General features: G+C 41.0%; 1 protein-coding gene across 6 annotated transcripts in view; it reads left to right on the forward strand.

Moving 5' to 3' along the window:
- celsr2 (cadherin, EGF LAG seven-pass G-type receptor 2) overlaps positions 1–22,493 on the forward strand; it is an 83,727-nt gene that overhangs the window by 57,093 nt on the left and 4,141 nt on the right. For 4 of the 6 annotated variants that reach the window (XM_008409792.3, XM_017304906.2, XM_081607181.1 and 1 more), the window contains exons 6-32: positions 2,800–2,957; positions 3,999–4,162; positions 4,383–4,508; positions 5,740–5,909; positions 6,153–6,332; positions 6,410–6,523; positions 6,921–7,077; positions 7,158–7,299; positions 7,784–7,904; positions 9,058–9,241; positions 9,334–9,435; positions 9,555–9,649; positions 11,117–11,326; positions 13,079–13,262; positions 14,432–14,753; positions 15,796–15,963; positions 16,042–16,165; positions 16,235–16,435; positions 16,745–16,919; positions 17,676–17,788; positions 17,924–18,006; positions 18,715–18,841; positions 18,940–19,050; positions 19,712–19,842; positions 19,930–20,258; positions 21,036–21,239; positions 22,180–22,402. In XM_008409792.3, coding sequence (XP_008408014.2) covers positions 2,800–2,957; positions 3,999–4,162; positions 4,383–4,508; positions 5,740–5,909; positions 6,153–6,332; positions 6,410–6,523; positions 6,921–7,077; positions 7,158–7,299; positions 7,784–7,904; positions 9,058–9,241; positions 9,334–9,435; positions 9,555–9,649; positions 11,117–11,326; positions 13,079–13,262; positions 14,432–14,753; positions 15,796–15,963; positions 16,042–16,165; positions 16,235–16,435; positions 16,745–16,919; positions 17,676–17,788; positions 17,924–18,006; positions 18,715–18,841; positions 18,940–19,050; positions 19,712–19,842; positions 19,930–20,258; positions 21,036–21,239; positions 22,180–22,402 — 4,418 coding nt within the window. The remainder of the gene's footprint in view (positions 1–2,799; positions 2,958–3,998; positions 4,163–4,382; positions 4,509–5,739; positions 5,910–6,152; positions 6,333–6,409; positions 6,524–6,920; positions 7,078–7,157; positions 7,300–7,783; positions 7,905–9,057; positions 9,242–9,333; positions 9,436–9,554; positions 9,650–11,116; positions 11,327–13,078; positions 13,263–14,431; positions 14,754–15,795; positions 15,964–16,041; positions 16,166–16,234; positions 16,436–16,744; positions 16,920–17,675; positions 17,789–17,923; positions 18,007–18,714; positions 18,842–18,939; positions 19,051–19,711; positions 19,843–19,929; positions 20,259–21,035; positions 21,240–22,179; positions 22,403–22,493) is intronic. The other 2 variants (XM_008409793.3, XM_081607182.1) reach the window with 1 other exon arrangement.

Consider the following 22,493-nt stretch of genomic DNA (forward strand, 5'->3'; position numbering starts at 1 on the left):
GCAACTCTGGTTAAACATTTAAATCTACAACATTTCATGGTTTGTATTCAATTGATTATATATGTGGATTTTCAGGTTTGTTTTGGTGAGAATTACTATAAAAGGTCGGGGCAACGCCTACGTTATGGGGCTAAAATGGTGAAGATAAATGTGAAAAAGTCAGGCTTTAGCAGGTTTGTTTTCAATTTACATCAAGCTTTATAACAGAAAGTTTTGGTGTTTAGATTACCAACAAGCCCATAAAATATAAATCATGAAGAAAAATGTTTTAAACTTAAAACATCTGAAATATGTCAGCAGATTTGTTTTCTGATGGATTCATTTTACTTAATTTGAGTGAATATGTTAACCTTTTGAAACTTTTAGGCAACTTTAACCATATACAGCACAAGTACTAGCACATTTGATTCTAATGGTTTTGGCACATTTTGCCATAAATTTGTGTAGAAACTGTGAAATAGAATAGATTTTTAAGAGTTGTTTAGCGAAATGGGGGTCTGCGTTACATCCAGAATACCCAAAATTGTTCCTATAGAGTAGCACTACTTCAAAATATTTTACTTATCTGGTAAAAAGGCTTCTCAGTTACTGAGTAAATGATTTAAACATCAATCATTTAATATTAAAAAAATTACATCAGCAGCCAGACCAAAATAAAATTGGATATGTGAAAATTGTGGCATTTTAAAGACCGTTAAAGCTCTTGAATAGTTACAAAACCTTTCTGAATGTAACATCACAAATCAGCAGGCACTGCCTGTCTCCTAGCAACAACAACAAACCCAACTCGTTTCCTAGCAACACAAGCTGAGTTCCAGCATGTTTGATCAGCTGTATGCGCTGTACAATGGCTGCTGGAAGAGCCAAGAGTTTTGTTGTTGACCTACCACACAGGAACCACTTGTTGCATTTTTGTTGGATGTGCAGGAGGCTCCACTTGTGCTTTTCAAAGCTGTATGGTTGTATAATTGCGCATCTGTTTTCAGCCGTTGAGTTGGGCGGCGTGGCCGGCAGCAGTTTATTTGGATTTAAAGTGACTAAAATCTCATTATCGGAGAATGAGTTTGTGTAAACAGTTTAATGAACATGTTCTGAATGATTTACCAGTTCAAGGAAGCTCAGGAGGTCACCGTTAATACTGTCCCCGTCTCGTTCATATCACAAGACTGCAGGAATTCGGTGGGCTGCAGCCTCTCCTGTAACTGGAAACTCTGAGAATTAATCTAATCTGCTCAGTGTGGAAATCATTAATCTAGTGACGTGAGTGACGTCACTAGATTAATGTGAGTGACGTTCAACTGCGGCGGCGCCTTGAGCTAAAATTAAATCAGTCATTGTCGCATTGTCTCATAGAGTCTGTTTGATTTTTAATAAACCTCCGCCGTGATGGAGCAGCTGAGGATGTTGCAGTTAGATGTCCACTTTCTCTCCCTCTGGATGTCTGCTGCATCGCAGACAGATAAAGCTGTCTGATCCATAACAGCTGAGCAATCAGGAAATTATAGTTCCTCAAACCCCTCGAGCCGAACTGAAAGGTTCTGTTTTAATCCAACCTCATAAAGTGTTAAAGATCCTGACAGTAAAAAAAATAAATAAATAACGTCACTTATTTTTTAATATCTGCTCATGAGATGATTAAATGTGTGTGAGCAGCTGAGTGCTTGGCGGCTCCAGCTCGAACCCACGTGACCTCTGAGTGACCCCGGAGACGCCGGGCAGCGTGTGACGAGGTCGCGGCCTTTTATTGACGCCATCATAACTCTTTCCACCCTGAACCCGCCTCCTTTAGTTGCTATTGATTCCAGACACAAAGAGTAAGATTTCTATCCTCCTACAGAGTAAAACCCTCCAAATGTGTGTTTGTCTGTTTTCACCGTTGGAAGTTTTTAGAAATCATGTTGAACATTTGGCTCAGTGTTTTGTTCAATGAAATTTATCAGACTGCTAGGATATTTTTTAACCGCACCGATTGAAATGTTTGTGTATGTTGATATCATCTATGTGGTTTGAAGGATTAAAACTGTGCAAAAGTCTTGAGTCATGCACAGTTATTGAGCTAAATCAATATTTCTTCTTGGCACTCCAAGTAACAAAGCTGAAGTTTAATGAAAAGTTGAAGAAAATCTAAAGTTGATAATGATTAGATCATTAATCAACTTTTGCACCATATTCTGTTGTGCAAAGCTCAAAATGTCCCCTGAACTTTTTCACATTTTGTCACATTTACATCCACAAACTTCACAATATTTAAATTTAGATTTTATACAATGAATCAAACTAAAGTAATGATGAGTTTTAAAGTGTGACTTTCAGATTTTTTGTTTTATAACCTAAACCTGAGTTTGATTTTCTCTCTAATTTTGTCCAACACACCTCTGAGATCTTCTCGTTAATTTACACTGAGACTAAATTAAACAGGAGGGTTGTTTACACTTCTAAAGGTAATTGATTGCTCTTTATTTAATTAGAGGCTTCAGAGTGAAATAGACTGAAAACAGATATTTGAAACATTGTTTTTCTTCCAGTCAATGACTATTTGAGTCTTGTTTTTGAAAAAATCCCACTGGATGCCTGTATCTTAGCAACCCCAGCCAAGCCCAGCCCGTAGCAACACAAGCGGAGTTCCAGCATTTCCAACATATTAAAGTCAGGGTTCTTTAACCGTTGTATGCGCTTTAATGAATTTTTGAAAATGCATTAAACTCTATGGTGTAATATGATAAAAAGTGTTGAAGGCTCTGGTTTCGCAGTTAATGGTGACCTGTTTTTGGCTGTAATTTGTTTCTGTCTGGTCTACAGCCGATCCTGAACCAGGCCGGTTTGCCTCAGGGCCCTTCGGACCAGAAGGTCGTCGTGGTGACGGTGGACGACTGTGATTCCTCTGTGGCATTGAGATTCGGTCACATGATCGGAAATTACTCGTGCTCGGCCCAAGGAAGCCAGTCTGGATCCAAAAAGTAAGTGTGTCTCAGTAAGGGGCTGAGTTGTTGTTATTATTATTATTATTATTATTATTATTATTATTATTATTATTATTTATAAGCCGTATTATGATGTTTTTAAACCAGATTAAATTTTAATTGACTTTTTTTTCTTCTAAAGAAAAAAGACACAAAAAATATTTTCAAAAGTGTTTTTTATTTCAGTCATCCCTTCTGTGAGTTTTAGTTGTAGAATTTCTCTGTTGTGCTAAGATGATTTTTGTTTAATTACAAGAATATAGTTGAAAAAAGTTACAGTTTTACTACAAAATTACAAGAAAAAAGTTTTTTTTATAAAATAAAAGCTTTGAGAGAGCTATCAGAATCTGACTTGAGCAGCTCAGTTCACATCTTTCTTTGATGTGAACTGAGCTGCTCAGTTCACATCAAGAATCATCTGTTACATTTATACCAAAGTATAACTTTACAAAATGCTCAACATTCTTCAACGTAAACTTTAGTTGTTTTTGGTATATGAGTGCTCATAAAATTACTATTTTATTCTGGTATAATTTCCACTCCGTTGTTGTACGACTGTATTCTTGTAATATTATGACTTTATTCTCTAATTAAAAATAAACTCTTAGCCTGAGCCTCATATTCCATCATAGAGTTGATCTGAATTCAAAATCCAAATAAATATAAGCTGCAAAACAAGATGGCGGCTCTGACATCACTCTGAATTATTGAAACCCAAGGAATGAACTGGTGGGAAAAATACAGATTTTCCAAAAGTGAAATCTTAAAAAAACAAAAATTTGATTAATTGACCAAATTGATTTCTTGTCCAGCCTTAAGGAAAACTTATCCTCTCATTTTTTTTTCCCCTTTTTGTGTGAATTATTTTGTGAATCAGATTTCTTTGGTTGCAGCTTGGAGTGAAGATGTTTAGAAACATCATTGTCTGTGTACTTTCTTTATTTACGTCTTTCAGATAAACATTGCAGATCACATGATGAATTTCTCCTGTGTTTCGCTCGATGCTGCACGGCTCACCGCGTCCCTTTGTGTCCTCAGATCTCTGGACCTGACCGGGCCCCTGCTCCTCGGAGGAGTCCCCAAACTTCCAGAGGACTTTCCCGTCCGGAACCAGCAGTTCGTGGGCTGCATGAAGAACCTGCGCATCGACAACCAGCACGTCGACATGGCCAGCTACATCGCAAACAACGGCACCCTGCCAGGTAAATCGGCCTTCTGCGGCGCAGCTTCATTCAGTTTGTGGCTGAGCAGTCGAGTGTGGAAAACCTGCAGAGGAAATAACCGTAATGAGAACAGCTGGAAGGGAAATGATGGCCGTACCTGCTATGAATATTTGATGACCAGCCGACTCTGATTCTCTGATGAAATAATGAGCCAGGACACATCAAACGGATTATTCCTCTGCTTTCCCACACCTCCCAGGATGCTCTGCCAAGAGACATTTCTGCAACAATAACCCGTGTGTGAACGGAGGGACGTGTGTGAACCTGTGGGGCTCCTTCAGCTGCGACTGCCTGCTTGGATTTGGAGGGCAGAACTGTGAGCGAGGTGAGCTAAGGAGGAAAAGCAGTGCTGCCATTTTATCTGGGCGGATGCTCCGGTTTACTTACAAAAACAGGTTCAAACAGATAAAAACTCAGAAAACCTCTGTTTATTGTTTAATAACTTCCAGTCCTGAATTAACAACTCCACATCCATCTCTTCAATCAAACGTTTTCAGGGCTCGGATGGGTGCTTGAAATCCTTGAAAATGCTTGAATTTCGGTGTTTTCAAGGTTTGAAAAGTGATTGGTTTCTGTATAAAGTTATTGAAAGTTTGGTAATAAAGTGTAATGATTAAAGCCTAAGTTTGGAAAGTGATATTTATAGCTGAGAACAGATATTTTCATACACTTAATAAAAAGACACTGAGATTTTTTTTATTTTGATCATTGCCTGAATTTAAATCAGACTAAACTTTTCTTGTTTCAGGTCATTTAGAATTAACAAACTTATTTCTATTTGCTACAAGCCAGAAAACTTAGTGAGAATTTTTATGAGAGATGTTTTGTGACTTTCTTTGTTTATCGTGTTAAATTTGAGGGAAAGTCAAATTAAATGGAGAACATTACCTAGAAAGAAGCTGTACCAATACCAAAACTTCACTGCAATAAAAGTCTAATTTCAAATATCTTAGTAGAACTGAAATAAGACAAAATTAACTCATATGTAACTTTTCAGCAAGACACAGGAGCTTTTGTCAGTAAATAATCCCATAATATTGATGAAAACGTTCTAGTTTTATTGGCAGATTAGTTCACTTGCAACATGGGAAAACTGTTTTGTTGTGAATTGAATAATTTGTCAATGTAACAAGTACTTTTTCATTAATAAATTGACTTAAAACAAGCTCCTATGTCTTTCTGAAAAGTCAGTTTTGTCTTTTTTCAAGTGTCCTCAGATATTTGTACCAGAAACTAGACAAAAATCACTCATCAAGATTTTAGTGGGGGGTTTTTTAAGTGCTGGGAAAATTGTAACCAAACATATGTTGATTGTTTACAGTCATATTTCTCATCGATACAAATCTCTGCAGACACAAAAAAAGCGATCCCTAGGCCAGCAGCCGGGCTGCTGGGAAATGTCCCGGTGCGCCCGACGGCCGGTCCGCCTCAGGCTGGCAGTGATGATGTATCATCATCATCATCATCATCATCATGTCACCTAAAGAGAATCTCTCATCTTTCAGTCTCTGTGTGCCTTTCTTCATCCGGACTCCCTCTGTGTGTCGTTCCTGCAGTCATGGCCAACCCGCTGCGTTTCCAAGGCGATAGCCTGCTGCAGTGGAACAACCTGGAGGCGTTGGCAGCCTCCGTCCTCTGGCACGTCGAGCTCATGTTCCGCACCCGTCAGTCCAGCTCCCTGCTGCTCCACATCTCCTCAGGCCTGCAGCACAACCTCACGCTGCAGGTGAGATCCCACCTCCTCCTTTTTCACAAAGGATGCTGGGAGAAAATCACTCTTCTCGGAAAAGAGGCTGTTCTTGTAATATTTTCAGCTGCCTTCCTGATTTCGTCTAGACGGGGGATTCTTTGATGTTGCTCTTTCTGTTCCCAGCAGTATACACTGAGGACGTGCAGCAGCTCAGAGTCTGAACTTTTGAACCCACAGATTGTCTTTTTATCTCCCTCCCTCTGTTTTGGTGCTGCGTAGCTGCGTGGGGGGAGCGTGCTGATGGGGCTGCACAGGGGGGAGGACTCCACTCTGTCGCGGGTGGAGGAGGTGCTGGTGAACGACGGGGACTGGCATCATCTGCAGCTGGACATCAGCAGCCTGGGCGGCGCCGCCAGCCGCCACCAGGCCGTGCTGTCGTTGGATCAGGGGCTCTACCTGGTGAGTGGGTGGACCGACACGTGAAATGTGATGAAACATCGAGGGGTTTATGCTAATGCCGTCATGCTGCTGTCCAGGCCAGCATGGAGGTGGACGGAAAGCTGCGGGAGTCCAAGCTGAAGACTGTCAGCGTTGGTGGTTTGGCAAAGCCTGATGGGAAAATTCAGCAAGGCTTCCGTGGCTGCCTGCAGGTTTGTCCTCTTCAGAGCTGAATGCATGCTAAAGCTAATAAAGAGTCAAGATGTAGACAATAGAGAATCACCCAACTAATTGTTTTAGTTATTAATTATTCTATCGATCATTTTGACGATTAATCTGATTTTAAAAATGGACACATTCTGCAGGTTTTTCATTTATCTGCTTAAGCTGGGAGTTATTGTTGTGAAAATAATTTTTTTTTCTAAAATTTTCCAGATGTTTTCAGTCAAGGAGAATCAGTTAAAGCTCATAGGATGACAGTCAAAGCCGACGTTTTAAAAACATCAACAAGGAAACATTTTTACTTGCTGCAGTTGCCCTTTCCTGATTCAAACTGTTTCGTGCTTCATGAAACTGCGCAGCATAAGTACGGTGCCTCCCCTCCTCCAGGGCCTGCGTGTCGGTGGCGCCCTCAGCTTGTCCATGGCGAGGAAGGTGAACGTGGAGCCGGGCTGCAGCGTGCCGGACACCTGCAGCTCCAACCCCTGTCCTGCCAACAGCTTCTGCAGTGACGACTGGGATAGCTACTCCTGCACCTGCCTCAGCGGTCAGTCCCTGCACACACTGCGGTCGCTTCGCGACTCCAGATCGCAGCGGCTCATCATCGTCGGCTGTATTTCTCTGCAGGTTACTATGGCACCAACTGCACTGAAGCGTGCTCGCTGAACCCCTGCGAACACGCCGCTGCGTGCTCCAGGAAGCCGAGCGCAGCCCGCGGCTACACCTGCGACTGTCCCAGGAACTATTTCGGCCGATACTGTGAGAAAAAGTACGTCTGGGTTCCTAATTAATGAAGCCATAATATTGACACTTTCCATATTTCCTCTTGTAATCCTGTTGATGACAAAAAACCCACATTGGACCCTCTTGTTATTTTTATTTACTTCAAAAATAAAAACAGCACAAAGAATAAAACCATATTCTGAGCTGCATTGCCACAACCCAAACCTCGTTAACTGTTTAATAAGCAATTAATATTCAAGTTTATTTGTAGAGGGTCTTAGTATTGTCTCTAATATTACAAATTCCTATGCATGAGAGTTTTCAACCTGCAAATTGTCATCCTGCACATATTTTCACTTGTTTTAGTCATTCTTACCCCAATAAACTGAAATTACCATAAGAAATATGAACTTAATTTGACCTGAAGATCTGAATAAACTGAGTACTGCTGCCCATAATTAACAGCAGCTGTTGTTGTGGATCATTTAATTAGTGAACATTTAAAATAAACTGGCTGTGTTCTTCCACAGGACTGACTTGCCGTGTCCCAGAGGTTGGTGGGGTCATAAGACCTGTGGGCCCTGCAACTGCCCCACTGACCGAGGGTTTGACTCCGACTGCAACAAGACAAGCGGCGAGTGTCGCTGTAAGGTGAGTCTGAAGACCTGAATTATTCATCTTCACCTGTCGCTCTCAGACTCAGGACCCAAAGAGAAAACAGAGCTGTGTAGAGTAACGTCCATGGAAACATGGCAAAGCAAAAGGGAGCAACAATTCTAATAAGGAGTTGATGATAATCCATCCATGACTTTTTATAAAGTAGAATAAAAATATCCTAAATTTCTGTGCAACAGCAGAAACGTTACAGGAAATAACAGCAAATAAAACAAAGGATGCATCTGCAGATAAAAAACGCTTCAGTCCTTTCTGCTTAGCATCAATGCTGACTGATCTGCTGATGGATTTTTGGATCAATCGATTGATAAGTGGATAGAAAAGTCAAGACGCAGAGGACGAACGAAGATGTTCTTTGATTGATTTGGGGGAAATTGAGAGTGAAGAATGTTTATCCAGATTTATTTTATTTAACTGATGGACATAAAATGCGTTATTTATTTAAGCACTTTGTTTTTACTTTTAAATACATTAAAAAAAATTTAAAAAATGTTTATGTCTGTGCGCTTATATGTTTACATTTTATTGTTTTATTGGGCGTCTGTAACAGAGTGAATGACTCACATGAAAAGACTAAATTTCTTTAAAGAATTTGATCCAAGTGAAGCTAAAGCTGATACTAGAGGATATTTACAGGAAAACATGTTGTTTTAAATCTCAAATACAAAATAATTTTTGCACAGTTTTTCAGGAGTTTTAGTGTTCTTTCAGGAAATGACCTTTTATAGAGTCTGCATGCTTAAGTTAATTATTAATTGATTAATAAATTAGTTGATGATTATTTCAATAATAAATGCATCACTATTAATCGTTTCAGTCCTGAATGCAAGCATCCGCCTTCATAGTCTGAATACCCGTCAGGATCATTAGATCCCTGAACCAATCAGGATCCAGCTGAGAGATTAAAGAGCCTCCTTTATAAATGTGTAGGAACCTGAAAGTCTTATTTTGACCTGAAAAATAACAACAATGACATCTTATAGGTTCGGTAAAGTGTTGTTATTTTCCAGTTTGACCCACCAGCAGTTCAGCTGTTGCACGTTTTCGCCTCTTGGCTTCACATTTTTGCCGGCACAGAAAAGCGAAGGTGCCGTTCCTTAGCGACGTGTCTCTCCGTCTCCTCGTTCAGGACAACCACTACCGTCCCGAGGGCAGCGACACCTGCCTGCTGTGCGACTGCTACCCCGTCGGCTCGTTCTCCAGGGCCTGTGACAGAGAGAGCGGCCAGTGCCAGTGCAAGCCAGGCGTCATCGGGCGCCAGTGCGATCGCTGTGACAACCCGTTCGCCGAGGTCTCTGCCAGCGGCTGCGAAGGTCTGAATGGAACAGCTCTATATTTCATAAAAGCTACATAAATATTTAAAAATATCTCACATTTTCTCTCCTTCGTGCTCCTTCTCTCGCAGTAATCTATGACAGCTGCCCTCAGGCCATCGAGGCGGGGATATGGTGGCCCAGGACTAAGTTTGGTCTCCCTGCAGCCGTCCCCTGTCCCAGGGGAAGTGTTGGTATGATGGCTTTTTGGCACCTCATCAAATTATCATAAAATAATGGCAATACATGAACTCAGCCTGAAGGCTTCTCCTGGCTCAGCTCCACTGTGACGACTCTGTGTCCGCATTCCCAGGAACAGCAATCCGGCACTGTGACGAGCACAAGGGCTGGCTTCCTCCCAACCTCTTCAACTGCACCTCCGTCACCTTCAGCAAGCTCAAAGCCTTGGTGAGTAGCTCCTCCCAACAGAACAACACCCAATCCTACCTCACAACGTGATGGAGACATGAGATGATTACATCAATAAACAGATGTAATCAATAAAAGCCAATGTTGAAAGACATAAAGGTGACCTGATATGCTTCGCTGAACAGGTTAGGATAGATTTATGAATGATGCAAAACATTTGTTGCACAAAATTATTCTTAGATAATTAGATTTCAATCTGATCAGTTCCTCCTTTTCAGAATAAAATGTTTCAGGGCTTTTTGTCGCATTAAATCAAAATAAGCTGCTGCTGGTCACACCGTCCAACTCAGTGTTTACACTCGCACATGAAAATGGAAAATGGAAACTAGAGCTTCAAAATAAAATGTCCTATTTTTTTAATACCAAATTCAGTTTCTGATTTTCATCAAGTTTTTTCCCCTCAAGTTACAAATCGCAGAAAACGTCTTGGCTTTTATTTAAATCTTTCTATGAGTTGACCTGAATTCAAAACTGAAACAGTGAGAAGCTTTTAAAGACACTTGTTAAACAAGATGGTGGTTCTTAATATCACTCTGGAAACCCAAGAAGTTAAATTTTAAAAAACAGAATTTTTTTCTTTCCAGCCCAATTGCAAACAGATACACAATTATACAGCTGTACATCTTTGAAAAGCAGAAGTGAAGTTTTATTTCTGAATGAAAAGTCAACATGTGCTCAAGTTCCGCTTGGGTTGCTAGGTAACAGGCTGAACTTTGCTGGGGTTGCTAGGTGACGGCACAGTGTCCGTCAAATATGACTTTTGAAACGGCTCATTTCCCTACACCAAAAAAAACTTAAATTATTACCGGAAAACGTCGGGGTGTTTTTTGTTGTTTTATTTTTTGTTTGGCTGTTTTTAGAAGCAGAAGAAACTCAAACGGAAAAATAAAAACACAGATATTGTGTAAAGGGAAAGGTTCTTTCTTTTCTTTCATGCTCTCCCACTCATCCAGTGACATCAGTGTTTATGTATAATGAAGTTAGTGAAGATCTGTACAAAGTCACCTTACAACCACAGATGTCACTGCGTCATATTTAGGTTTTGCATAATAAACACAAAGTTTTTATGAAGTTGAATCACAATGACAACTTGCTTTCAAAATCAAAACTAGACAGAAAACTAGGGGGAAAAGTTCCAGCCTATTCCTTTTTTGTTAAATTCTGGGTTAGTGAAGGAGAATTTTGTTTTTTTCTGTTTGTAGTGTTGATAATTTGCTAAAATAAAGTGATACTGAAGTGAAAGTTTGGTGAATTTCTGAGAGGAAACTCTGATTATCATCTAGAAGTTTACATACACTCATCATGAATCTAACATTTTGTGAAAGAATCACTAACAGCTTACTTCCCGCTGGTAGCAGAGGAAAAAAAAATCAATCTTAAAATGGTCCAATGCATGAATAAAATGTAGAAGTGACTGAATATTTGTGTCTGACTTCCCTCCTCCAGTCAGAAAAGCTGCACCGCAACACGTCGCTCCTCAACTCTGGGCGCGTTCAGCAGACCGCCGCCCTGCTGGCCAACGCCACCGCCCACACAGATACCTTCTACGGCAGCGACGTCAAAGTGGCGTACCGCCTCACTCAGGTCCTGCTGCAGCACGAGATCAACCAGCAGGGCTTCAACCTCACGGCCACGCAGGACGTCCACTTCACCGAGGTGAGCGCAGTGGCGTAGCCAGAGAGGGGGGCCAGGGGGGCCAGTGCCCCCCCTGTCATCTGATTGGCCCCCCCCGTGGTCCCCCCTGTTGATTGACATGTAACGGCACCAGGTTATTCCTGTACATTATTTGGAATCATTCTAAGTCAATATATCTAAAGAAGAAAAGCAATAATAAATATATGAAAAGAAAATGTATAAAACTTTATATAAGTCCATGTGATGACATAAATAAATAGATTTTTATCAGGCGCGATACCAGCCTCCTTTATACTCATAACAACAAGCTGATATTCTTCTCCTGGATGTTTCAGTTGTGCTGCGCTGTGGTGCAACTCAAAGGCTAAAGCGCTTCATACCTGGTGGTTGTAAAACACCAATAAGTTATTTATTGATCCTCCGCAAAAAAGAGAAAAAACCGAAGAGGGGCAGACAATGTTCGTAGTTTGGAGCAGAGGTGGCGCTGGAGTTTTTTTGTTGTCTGTCAAAAAAAAAAAAAAAATTTTATTTCCAATTTGTAGTCATCAAACGAAACATTTATTATTTCTCTGCGAGAACGTTTTTAAAATCAGGCAACATTTCACGAAATGACGTGATTAGAAGACAGCAGAACTCTGATCGTTTCCTGATCCCGCATCACTTCCCTCTGCGGGAGAAAAAACCAGCAGAAGCAGATCAGCTGCGCTAGGCGCTTCAAAGCCTCTGGTCCGTTAAAGCGACCAGATCAGAGATGATTCTCTGACAGATATTGTTCTTAGTCTGATTAATAATGAGCTCCACAATGTTCTCCGTGGGTAAAGTTGAAACTGTCTGCGCACCAAGTGGTCAGCTGATCACAGTCTGGACAGAAACCAGCGAACCGCTCTCTGTTCTTATCAAGACGAGGTGAGGAGGGAATCTGACATATTAACTCAGTTAAGTTTTTACTGGTTTTGTTTTTAAAACATCATTAACGTATGCAGTGTAACTATATATTGTATATTTGGCGTTTGCCATCTCACGTGTGATTAATTGGAGCATTTACGCGCATTTATTGCCCAGCGCTCTGCGCTTGTTTCTGTTTATCGGATCTGCACTTTAATTTCTTTCCTCTCTCAACAGTCAGCTGTTATTCCTCTACTTAAACTATAATAAGTAGATCATAAAATTCTCTTTAGTTTTTCTCTGTGTGCTCCAAACTCATTAAATGTAAACTCATCAGAAGCCCGAACCACCATCAGGCTAATTCTGGTCCGACCCGAACTATTGTTACCTGTCAAATTACCTGTCCAAGCAGAGCTTCCTAACCAAGGTGTCCATAACTCTTCAACACGCTGTCAGCTCCCGGTCAGAAAGACGCATTTAGTTCAGTGTCCATGAGATGATATTCAGAAAGGATCTTTTATTTGATTGATTTTAGTTTCCTCTGCGATTAACTCTTTGCATAAAGTCTATCATGTCTCCATGTGCGGCAGTCAAAGGTGTTAATTATAAGATGTCAAATGACAGAGGGGCTTAAAAATTAACCAAATATTCAGTTTGGTTATTTTTTTAAATTTTATATATATATAGATGTGCACACACACATTTAAAATTTTGTCCCCCCGAGAGGTAGTCCTGGCCCCCCCTTCGCCCCCCCAACTTTAAAAGTCTAGCTCCGCCACTGGGTGAGCGGTGAACCTCACACCAACTCTGCAAAGCGAAACTTAAAGGAAAGCAACAGCAAAGACTTTGTATCACTGTGAGTCTGAAGTATCGATCGCTTTGTGACAGAACCTGATCGCGGTGGGCAGCAGCGTCCTGGCTCCAGAGACGAAGACGCACTGGGAGCTGATCCAGCACTCGGAGGGCGGCTCGGCGGCGCTGCTGCGGCACTACGAGGATTATGCCAACACACTGGCTCAGAACATGAGGAAGACCTACCTGAGCCCCTTCACCATCGTCACGCCTAACATAGGTGAGGATGGTTACAATGCAACAGGAAAACCTGCATTTATTTACTTTAGTTTTTATGTTCAGTAGCATCTCTAAGCGGGGGGGGGAGGCGGGGCCATGGCCCCTTCTGAAAAACGCTGCCCACCACCGGCCAATCAGAGGCATGATTATGTCAGAGAAATACATAAAAACCCAGTAAATAATTGAATAATGAGTCAATAAAATTACATAATGTCTGTCTTGTGTTTTTTTCTTCTTTTTTTTTTAGTTTTTTCCCCTAATATTTTCACTATCCTGGTCTGGATGCCCCACTGTTAATATTCTTAGAAATATTTACAACCACCATAATTACTGCAGCTACTAATACTACCAATAATAATAATATTTACTATGATTATTATTATTAGTAGTAGTAGTAGTAGAGGTTGTGTGCAATATAATAAAAATAAAATGCCTTTTCAGCTTTGTCATATGTATTTTCAATAACTTTTTTAACATTTTAAATATTAATGATACTATAATTGTTTTTTTTTTTAATGAAGAATGTCATTTCTTAGTAATCTCCAAAAATGCACATCAAAGGTTACACCACATGTGTTCATTAAAAGATGGAGACCAAATGCAAACGTTTGTCAAAAACACTAAAAACCCCACAAAATGTTTTTATCTGTTTAAACAAGATATACTTCCCTTTTCGCCAAGATTTATAGATTATATGAATCTTATAATAAAACTGAATAATTCTAACAATATTAATATTGACAATTTGTGAACTCAGTTCAAACAAGTTTGAATTATTTGGTTATTTCACTTACTAAAATTAAAAATCTGTGCAGATTCTTCTGCTCCTTTCAGTGAGGAAACAAGAAAACATTAATAATGAAAATTTTGCTTGTGTATAATTTACACTTTCTCCAGAACTGCAGTCATAAGAAATCTGAGCAAAACTCCAAAATCTAATATTTATACCTCACACCTGTTGTGATTATGTGTGTGTGTGTGTTTTTTTTTTATCATATTCATTATTTAAATATTTTATTTTTAATTTGCTCAGCGCTTTGTGTTCTTGGAAACTGGATATTTCTTTAGATGAACTCGACATATTTAGGTCATTTCAAGCTGAGATACATTATATAAAATCTGATTTATTTGAGTTTTTGACGCTTCCTCATCTTTTGTCCGGTTCTGCAGTCATCTCCGTGGACCGCCTGAAAAAGATTAACTTTGCCGGAGCCAGGCTGCCGCGGTACCAGTCCCTGAGAGGCCCGCGTCCCGCGGACCAGGAGACGGCCGTCACTCTCCCCGACTCGGTCTTCCAGCCGCCCATGGACAGCAGGGGCCACAGACACCTGGACGTTTTCCCAGAGTCCTCCTCGCAGAGGAACCACTCGGCTAACAGGAAGAGGCGACACCCGGACGACAGCCAGCAGGACGCGGTGGCCAGCGTCATCATCTTCCACAGCCTGGCGTCGCTTCTGCCCGAGAGCTACGACCCGGACAAGAGGAGTCTGCGGTGAGACGAAGCTCTGTCGTTTCTTAAAGTTTATTACTGTAAATATTTGATGTGGATGCAGAGGAGAAAATGGAGTAAGGCTGCATTATGGATGTGGAACAAAAACCTGAATGAACTTCTCTGATTGTTTGAAATGTGGAAGTTCAGATGATTGAATTTAGATGCCATGAACAAAGTAATTTTGGATTTGTATATGGCAAGTTAAACCGCAAAAACACAAAGTTTTACCAATAATTTTGGGCTATTTCTAGTACAAATATCTCAGTACATTTCAATTAAAATAAAACTAACTTACAAGTAACTTTTCAGCAAAATAAAGGAGTTTGTTTTAAGTCAATAATCATTTAATATTGACTTTAAAAAGTTTGAGTTGGCAGATTATTTCACTTACAGCAAGACATTATTCCCATGTTATTCGTTAAATAATCTGCCACTGAAACTCAAACTTTTTCAGCATTATTGATTTAAAACGAGCTGCTACGTCTCGCTGAAAAGTTACTTTTAAGTAAGTTTTGTTTTAATTCAACTTTAATTCCAGACAAAAAATACGTGGCAAGATTTTGCAGTGTAACTGCAGCCATCAGATTACACAACACCCAACTCTGGACTCACTTATAGCTTTATTAATATATTAATATACGTTTTATTATTTCATTTTACTTATTTGCTTTATATTTAGGTTGTATTTAACATTAGTGCACCGATTGCAATTTTCTGTCCGATTACTGATTTAAAAAAAAAAACCCTGGTCTGCCGATTCCGGTTTTGACCGATACCAATACTGACTTTACTTGTTTGAAACGTTGCTAAAAATATCAGACGTCTGACTGGAGAACGAAAAAGGACAGTGGTTGATTTTTAGACCTTTGTTAAGGTAGATAAAATAGGTAGATAAGATCATGTAGGTAAAATTTTATTAAAATACCTTTGTATATGCTTTTCATAAGTTTTATGTCGCTTATGGTTACAGCGATTTGGCTCGAGTCGCTTTGTCGACAGAAAAGCGTTTTCCATGTTCTGATTCTGACTCGTTTTGCGGCAGCGTGCCGAAGCGTCCGGTCATCAACACGCCGGTGGTCAGCATCACAGTGCACGACAACGACGAGCTGCTGCAGCACGCGCTGGACAAGCCCATCACGGTGCAGTTTCGCCTGGTCGCCACTGAGGAGCGCTCCAAGCCCATCTGCGTGTTCTGGAACCACACCATCCTGTGAGTGCGAGGCCGCTCGGCGTGACGGACCGACAGGGCGGCGCCGCACTCCTCTCATGACGCCTGGTTGTGTTTCAGAGGGGGAAGCGGCGGCTGGTCAGCGAAAGGCTGCGAGGTGGTTTTCAGGAACAGCTCCCACATCAGCTGCCAGTGTTACCACATGACCAGCTTCGCCGTGCTGATGGACGTCTCCAGGAGGGAGGTGAGTCGGCCCTCCGATCAGCAGCAGCCTGGCTGCAGCTCTGTGCTAAATAAACGATGTTTGCACCAGAACGGAGAAATCCTGCCCATCAAAATCCTGACGTGGAGCACAGCTGGCGTGACGCTGGGCTTCCTCTTCCTCACCTCCGTCTTCCTCGTGTCCCTGAGAGCCATGCAGTGCAACAAGACAAGTATAATCAACAATGGAGCCGGCGCTCTCTTTCTGTCTGAGCTCATCTTCATCCTGGGAATCAACCAGGCTGACAACCCGGTAAACCACTTAGCCTGTCTCTTCTTCTCTCCTCACACTTTTCCTGCTTTTTCATCCCAATTCTGGAAGTTTTTCCACTGGTTTCCATTTCCAGATTTTCCCATCACTCTAAGCCATATGTTTCTCAGCAGCAGGTTGATCTAAATGTTTCAATGGAGCAAGGTTAGAGGTGAAGCCTTTGCAGATGCACTGGCAAGTCCTGTAACGGCTGAGTCTTCAAATGGCCTAATAATTCTTAGATTTAAAGTTTTCTGATATGTTTGACATTAAAGGTTCGTCTGTGGTTCAGTCTGTCCTTCTGTCCTGCAGTTCCTGTGCACAGTCATCGCCATCCTGCTGCACTTCTTCTACCTCTGCTCCTTCTCCTGGCTCTTCCTGGAAGGCCTGCACATCTACCGCATGATCAGCGAAGTCCGAGACATCAACTATGGACCCATGAGGTTCTACTACCTGATCGGATGGGGCGTCCCGGCCTTCATCACCGGTCTGGGTCTTCCTCATTTAAAGGAAAACAATGTGTCTGACATTATGGATTTAGCTTCTGCCAGTCTGAATCAAATGTGAAGCCAGGTTGTGATGATGTGAAATAGAGATGATCGCATTGGTCCAAAATATCAATAATATATATTATAACACTAACATGCTAAGATCAATACTTTAATTTAAGATTCTCTCATGAAATTTCAACTGAACTCCACCTCAAAAAGATTTTTGCTTTGATTTACTTTCGTATTATAGTTGTTTGTTTATTTAAGGAAAAAAAACACAAATTACTTTATTCTATTCTTTCTGTTTGTTTTATTAATCTGTTATGAAGTACGTTGTATAAACTTTGTCCAAATTCTGTCTTTAGGTTTTTAAAAAACACCTAAAGGTCAGAAGTTTAATATATCAAACTTGAATCAAAGGTAATAAAATCAGTGTAGTATTGGCAGTACTGACTCTTTATTTAATTTATATTAAATGAATAAATTGTTACTAAAACATGCAGCATCTCATCCCTCCAGTGTGAACAGCACTATGAAGCTTACTACTTCCGGTAAGCTTCATAGTGCATATAATGAAACAAAATAAAACCACTGAATAAATAAACACATTTGGCCAAACTTCACATCTGTAATACTGTTAAAATAAAACCCTGGTGCACTATTGTGTATTAAGATTTTAAACGATGCATTAAAATGAAAAATGTCCTACAGAGTTTAGTTTTAGAGTCTGTGGTTTGTGGCGTAATCTCCAGGTTTGGCAGTGGGATTGGACCCTGAAGGCTACGGAAACCCCGACTTCTGCTGGCTCTCCATGTTCGACACGCTGATCTGGAGCTTCGCTGGACCGATCGCCCTGGCGGTGTCGGTGAGTCCGTGCTCACAGGATGTCCGACTGAATGTATTGTGAACGAAGTCACCTTGGCAGAGTTTGTCGAATTGTTTTTATCCAGATTAAATGTTTAGGCTCACAGGTGTGAGATGTCTGGTGTTTTGTCTGCAGATGAACATCTTCCTGTACATCCTGTCGTCCAGAGCCTCCTGCACACTGAGACACCACAGCATCGAGAAGAAAGATCCCCGAGTGTGAGTATCCAGACTCGGTCATTAAACATCTCTAAAGGTGTTAGCCTTACCCAAACAAGTTAGCTTAGATCTATGGGCTAACCAGAATATGTTCATTACATTTTTTCACAAAATCATTCTTGGTTAATGATATTTTAGTCGGGTCAGTTCTTCCTAGTGTGAGACCCTAAAACAGATTGAGCTGCTTTAGGGGGTCCTGTCACTTTAAATCCTATTCAGCTGCTGCTGGCCACGCCCCCAACCCAACGTTTACATCCACACACGAAACTGGCAGCAAACAGATGTTCAATTATGCAACAGTACATCTTTGAAAAGCATTAGCAAAGCCTTCTGCACAACCAACAAGAATGCAGCATGTGGTTTCTGCATGGTAATTCAACAAAGAAACACTTGTCTCTTCCAGCAGCTGTTGTAAAACCTAATGTACTCGAGCTCCCCTTGGGTTGCCAGGTAACGAGCTGGGCTTCAGTGGGGTTGCTAGGTTATGCGTTGGGCTTCACTGGGGTTGCTAGGTGAGTAGCAGCTCCAGCTGGTTTTGAAACGGCTCAATTTGAAACATTAACTTATTGCCAAAATTCACATTTTGCCTAACAGATGATCAATAGACCAGAAGGAACTCATCATCGGCTTTCATTCTTCGGATCCCTGAACCTTTGCAGATGCTCACTAACTTCTTCCCTCCTTCTCTGGTTGGGTTTTATCCTGCAGCTCGGGCCTGAAGACCGCCGGCGGCGTCCTGTTCCTGGTTTCCGTCACGTGCTTCCTGGCTCTTCTCTCCGTCAACAGTGACGTGATCGTCTTCCACTACCTGTTTGCAGGTTTCAACTGTGTGCAGGTGAGACCTGAGCCTCGACCGCTGACAGCTAATGACTGCAAGTCCTGTCACCTGATCTTTGTCCTTCACGTTGTTTTTGTTTTGCTTTGTTGTTGCAGGGTCCGTTTGTTTTCTTTTTCCGCATCGTCTTCAATAAGGAGGCGAGGAAGGCCATGAAGTACTGCTGCAGCAGGAAACGCCCCGATCACTTGATCAAATCTAAAGCTTCGGTGAGTTCAGAGGAAGAGCCTTTAATATGAATCTCTTTCATTTATCGGAGTTATATTATGTGATTTAGTTACAAGTAGTCCAGATTTTTGATTAGACAGCAGGTTTCCTTTGTTCATTCATTCATTCATTCATTCATTCATTCATTCATTCATTCATTCATTCATTCATTCATTCATATTTTCTTTATTTATTGATTGTTTTCTTTGTCTCCATCTTTCTGAATTTCTCTTTCTGTCTTTTTCCTGTTATTCATTCATTGTAGGTTATATATTTAAAGGCTGATCCATGTAGAAATATCTAAATATCGTTGATATTTACTTTAAGAAATTATCTTTACAAACCCTGAAATCGGAAACTTGAGCCTCAAGCAGTCAGGAAGTCAAACATGAGAATCGTTTGGTTAAAAAAGGCCGATGCATCTTCTCTTCCCTTTTCTGAACAGAAAAAAACCTTCATTACCAACGACTTTATATTATTTACTATGTCTTCTCAGGTTTTCTACAGAAAATAATCCTAAAAGTTAAAACGGTTCAACACCGTTTTCTGTCCCTATGTGTTTAAATGATCAGCTGTGCATAAGTCAGCAGGTCTTCCATCTCTGCGCTGCTTCATGTTCCAGTCATTTGATCGTTGTAAAGCCTTTTCTCTCTTTGGTTCCAGAGCTACAAAGGCAACAGCAGCTACATGGACGGCCGGTTGTACCACCTTCCCTTTGGAGACTCCAGCGTGTCTCTGAACGGCACCATGCAGAGCGGAAAGAGCCAGCAGAGCTACGTCCCGTTTGCCCTCCGGTGAGGGCGATGCTTCAGGAGCGGCCGTGTGGTGATGATGATGATGGTGGTGGTGGAGTAACAGTGAGCTGTTCTGTCTTCCTACAGGGAGGACGGACTGAACAACAGCCAGGCTCACATCGCTCTGAACGACCAGACGTCGCTCTTCCACGAGACGAAGGAGCGTCTGGACGGTATCGTCTTTCATCCGCCTCACCAACACAGGTTCCACCTCCAGACTTCACCTAACGCTCTGTCTGTCCGCACGGCAGACCATGACACGGACTCAGACAGCGACCTGTCCCTGGAGGACGACCAGAGCGGGTCCTACACCTCCACACACTCCTCTGACAGCGAGGATGAGGAGGGTCCGCTCCCACCAGAGGAATGCTGGGAAAACCTGGCGTCTAACGGGACTAAGAGACCTCAGCCGCAGGGTAAAGAGCCAGATCACACTGGACATATTTCAGTTTTCCATCCTTCTGGTTGGTTATGCTTTTTGTTTTTGTGGGGGGAAAAAGATCGCAAATAGAGAGAAAGATAAAACCAGCCACTGGTTCGACACTGTTTGTTTCATCCAGAGGATCTGAAGCCTCGACTATTGAGAAACGATTGCTTCCTGGAGGCGTGGACTGCGTTGAAGTTTTATGTTTTACCCAATCACTAACGTTTGTCCGTTTTGCGTGTGATGCAAAACGGACAAAAGTTTTGCATCGTTTTGCTTACCGGAAAATGCCATCCTCACTGCAAAAAGAGAAGAGCCAATCTGAAAGGCAGTGAAAGCTGCAGCATGTAGCAAAAGTATGTTTTTTACATATTTGTTGAAACTGTCGCCATGTCGTGACAGTATAACATGTGAATTGCTGATCGACCCGGTTGAAAATCTACCGGAGGAATCCATTTCAATTAGATAAATCCCAGAGGGAGCAGAGAAGAGAGGTGAAAATCAAGCAAAGTTTCTTAGAAAGACAAAAGCCAGGCTTAGGGATCTTTGAACTTTGACTCCTTTCATCTCCTTGCCAGCAGAATTGAACAAACTCCACATGATCACGTTTGTGACATGAAGACACGCCTCCTTTGATTTTTATGTAGAAAGCATCTGACTTGGTGACCCCAAGATGCTGCTTTTCTCAGCCATTGTTTTGTTTCATTGTAGTCTTTTTATTTTTTTTACTGTAGGAACTGAATTTAATTTTTGTCCCTCCGTTTTTCAGACAACAGTTTAGGTCCGATGCCCTGGCCTGTGAACCGCTCAGCAGCAGTGAGTGACGATGAGCTTGGCGATGGCGAGGGATCAAAGCTGAACAGTCCAGAGTCAACGCAGCCAACTCCGGGTCGCAGAGCAGACGAAAGGTCGCAGGACTGCATGACGACGCTGCTGCCTGCATTCCCAAACATCGGCGCCCATCCGCACAGAGGCAAGCCCTGAAAATCACAACCATTCACTGATCTAATGTTGGCTATACTGAGAGCAGAGATAAATCCGATTCTACGGAATGACAAAAGTGCCACTGTGTCATAAATAAATAAATCATACAATTATAATGAATGTCTGTCAGTAAAATGAATTAAAGTTGGAACCAATTTGGCAATAGACACAATGAAAAATAAACTATTATACAGTTATTTACATGTGAAAAATGTGCATAATATCTAATTAATAAAAAAGTTATCATATGATCAGCATTTATTTATTCATTTGCTGTATGAATAGTCTTATAATTCAATAAATAAACAAGTAAATAAACATTTATATATTTAATCACTAAAATACATTAGAAATAATAGATGAATGAGCAAATATATCCATGAATATTTAAATGTTCAAAAAAATTTATAAAAACAAATTGGATGTAGAAATTATTTATTGAAATTTGCATTTATTTGTTAAAACAATATATTATTTATGCATTTATTACATAATAAATACTAAATACATGTTGTAAAATATCTGTATTGTATATATATATTATATATACTTACATGGGTTTGTCTTTAAATACATAATTGAACATACATACATGCAATTAAAATTCCCCAGTTACTCAAATGATTGGCTGTTAAAGTAGTTGTAAATTTATCTGATATTCAATAAATCTTTTTTAGAGATAAATATTATTAATATTATTTATTTAGTTATTTGAATTTGGCACATTTGAACTTCCATAAAATACAATCCAAGTTTTTTTTTTATGTTTGTGTGAATTATTTAAAATATATATTTTTTAAATCATAGCGCATTTTCAATTAATTTGCTTCTCACTTAAAATATGACAGATCAAAGTAATAAGTTAGTAAATGAATCACTTAACTGAATTTTGTCACTTTGGGGCTCCCATATGTCGGACCTTCATGCAGGTATCCTAAAGAAGAAGCAGCTTTCTCCCATCGTGGAGCGGAACAGCGTCCATCACGTCCACAGTGAGCCTCGTGAAGGAACGCCCGGCACGCCGTCACCGCAAGGATCCTCCTCTAGCGAGACCCGGTCCGGGCCGCCCAAGCCCGGCCTGCCGGAGCAGCTGAACGGCGTGGCGCTGAGCATCAAGGCGGGGACGGTGGACGGAGACTCGTCAGGATCAGAGTGAGTGAAACTCAGAGAAACAGAGATGTCTGCCTGTCGATGTCTCCCCCTGCTGCCGGTTCATCCAGCGTCCTCCAGCTGTCTGTGTCCA

The sequence above is a fragment of the Poecilia reticulata genome, chromosome 5 (genome assembly GCF_904066995.2).
Source record: "Poecilia reticulata chromosome 5, P_reticulata-male-v2, whole genome shotgun sequence".
Classification (NCBI taxonomy): domain Eukaryota; kingdom Metazoa; phylum Chordata; class Actinopteri; order Cyprinodontiformes; family Poeciliidae; genus Poecilia; species Poecilia reticulata.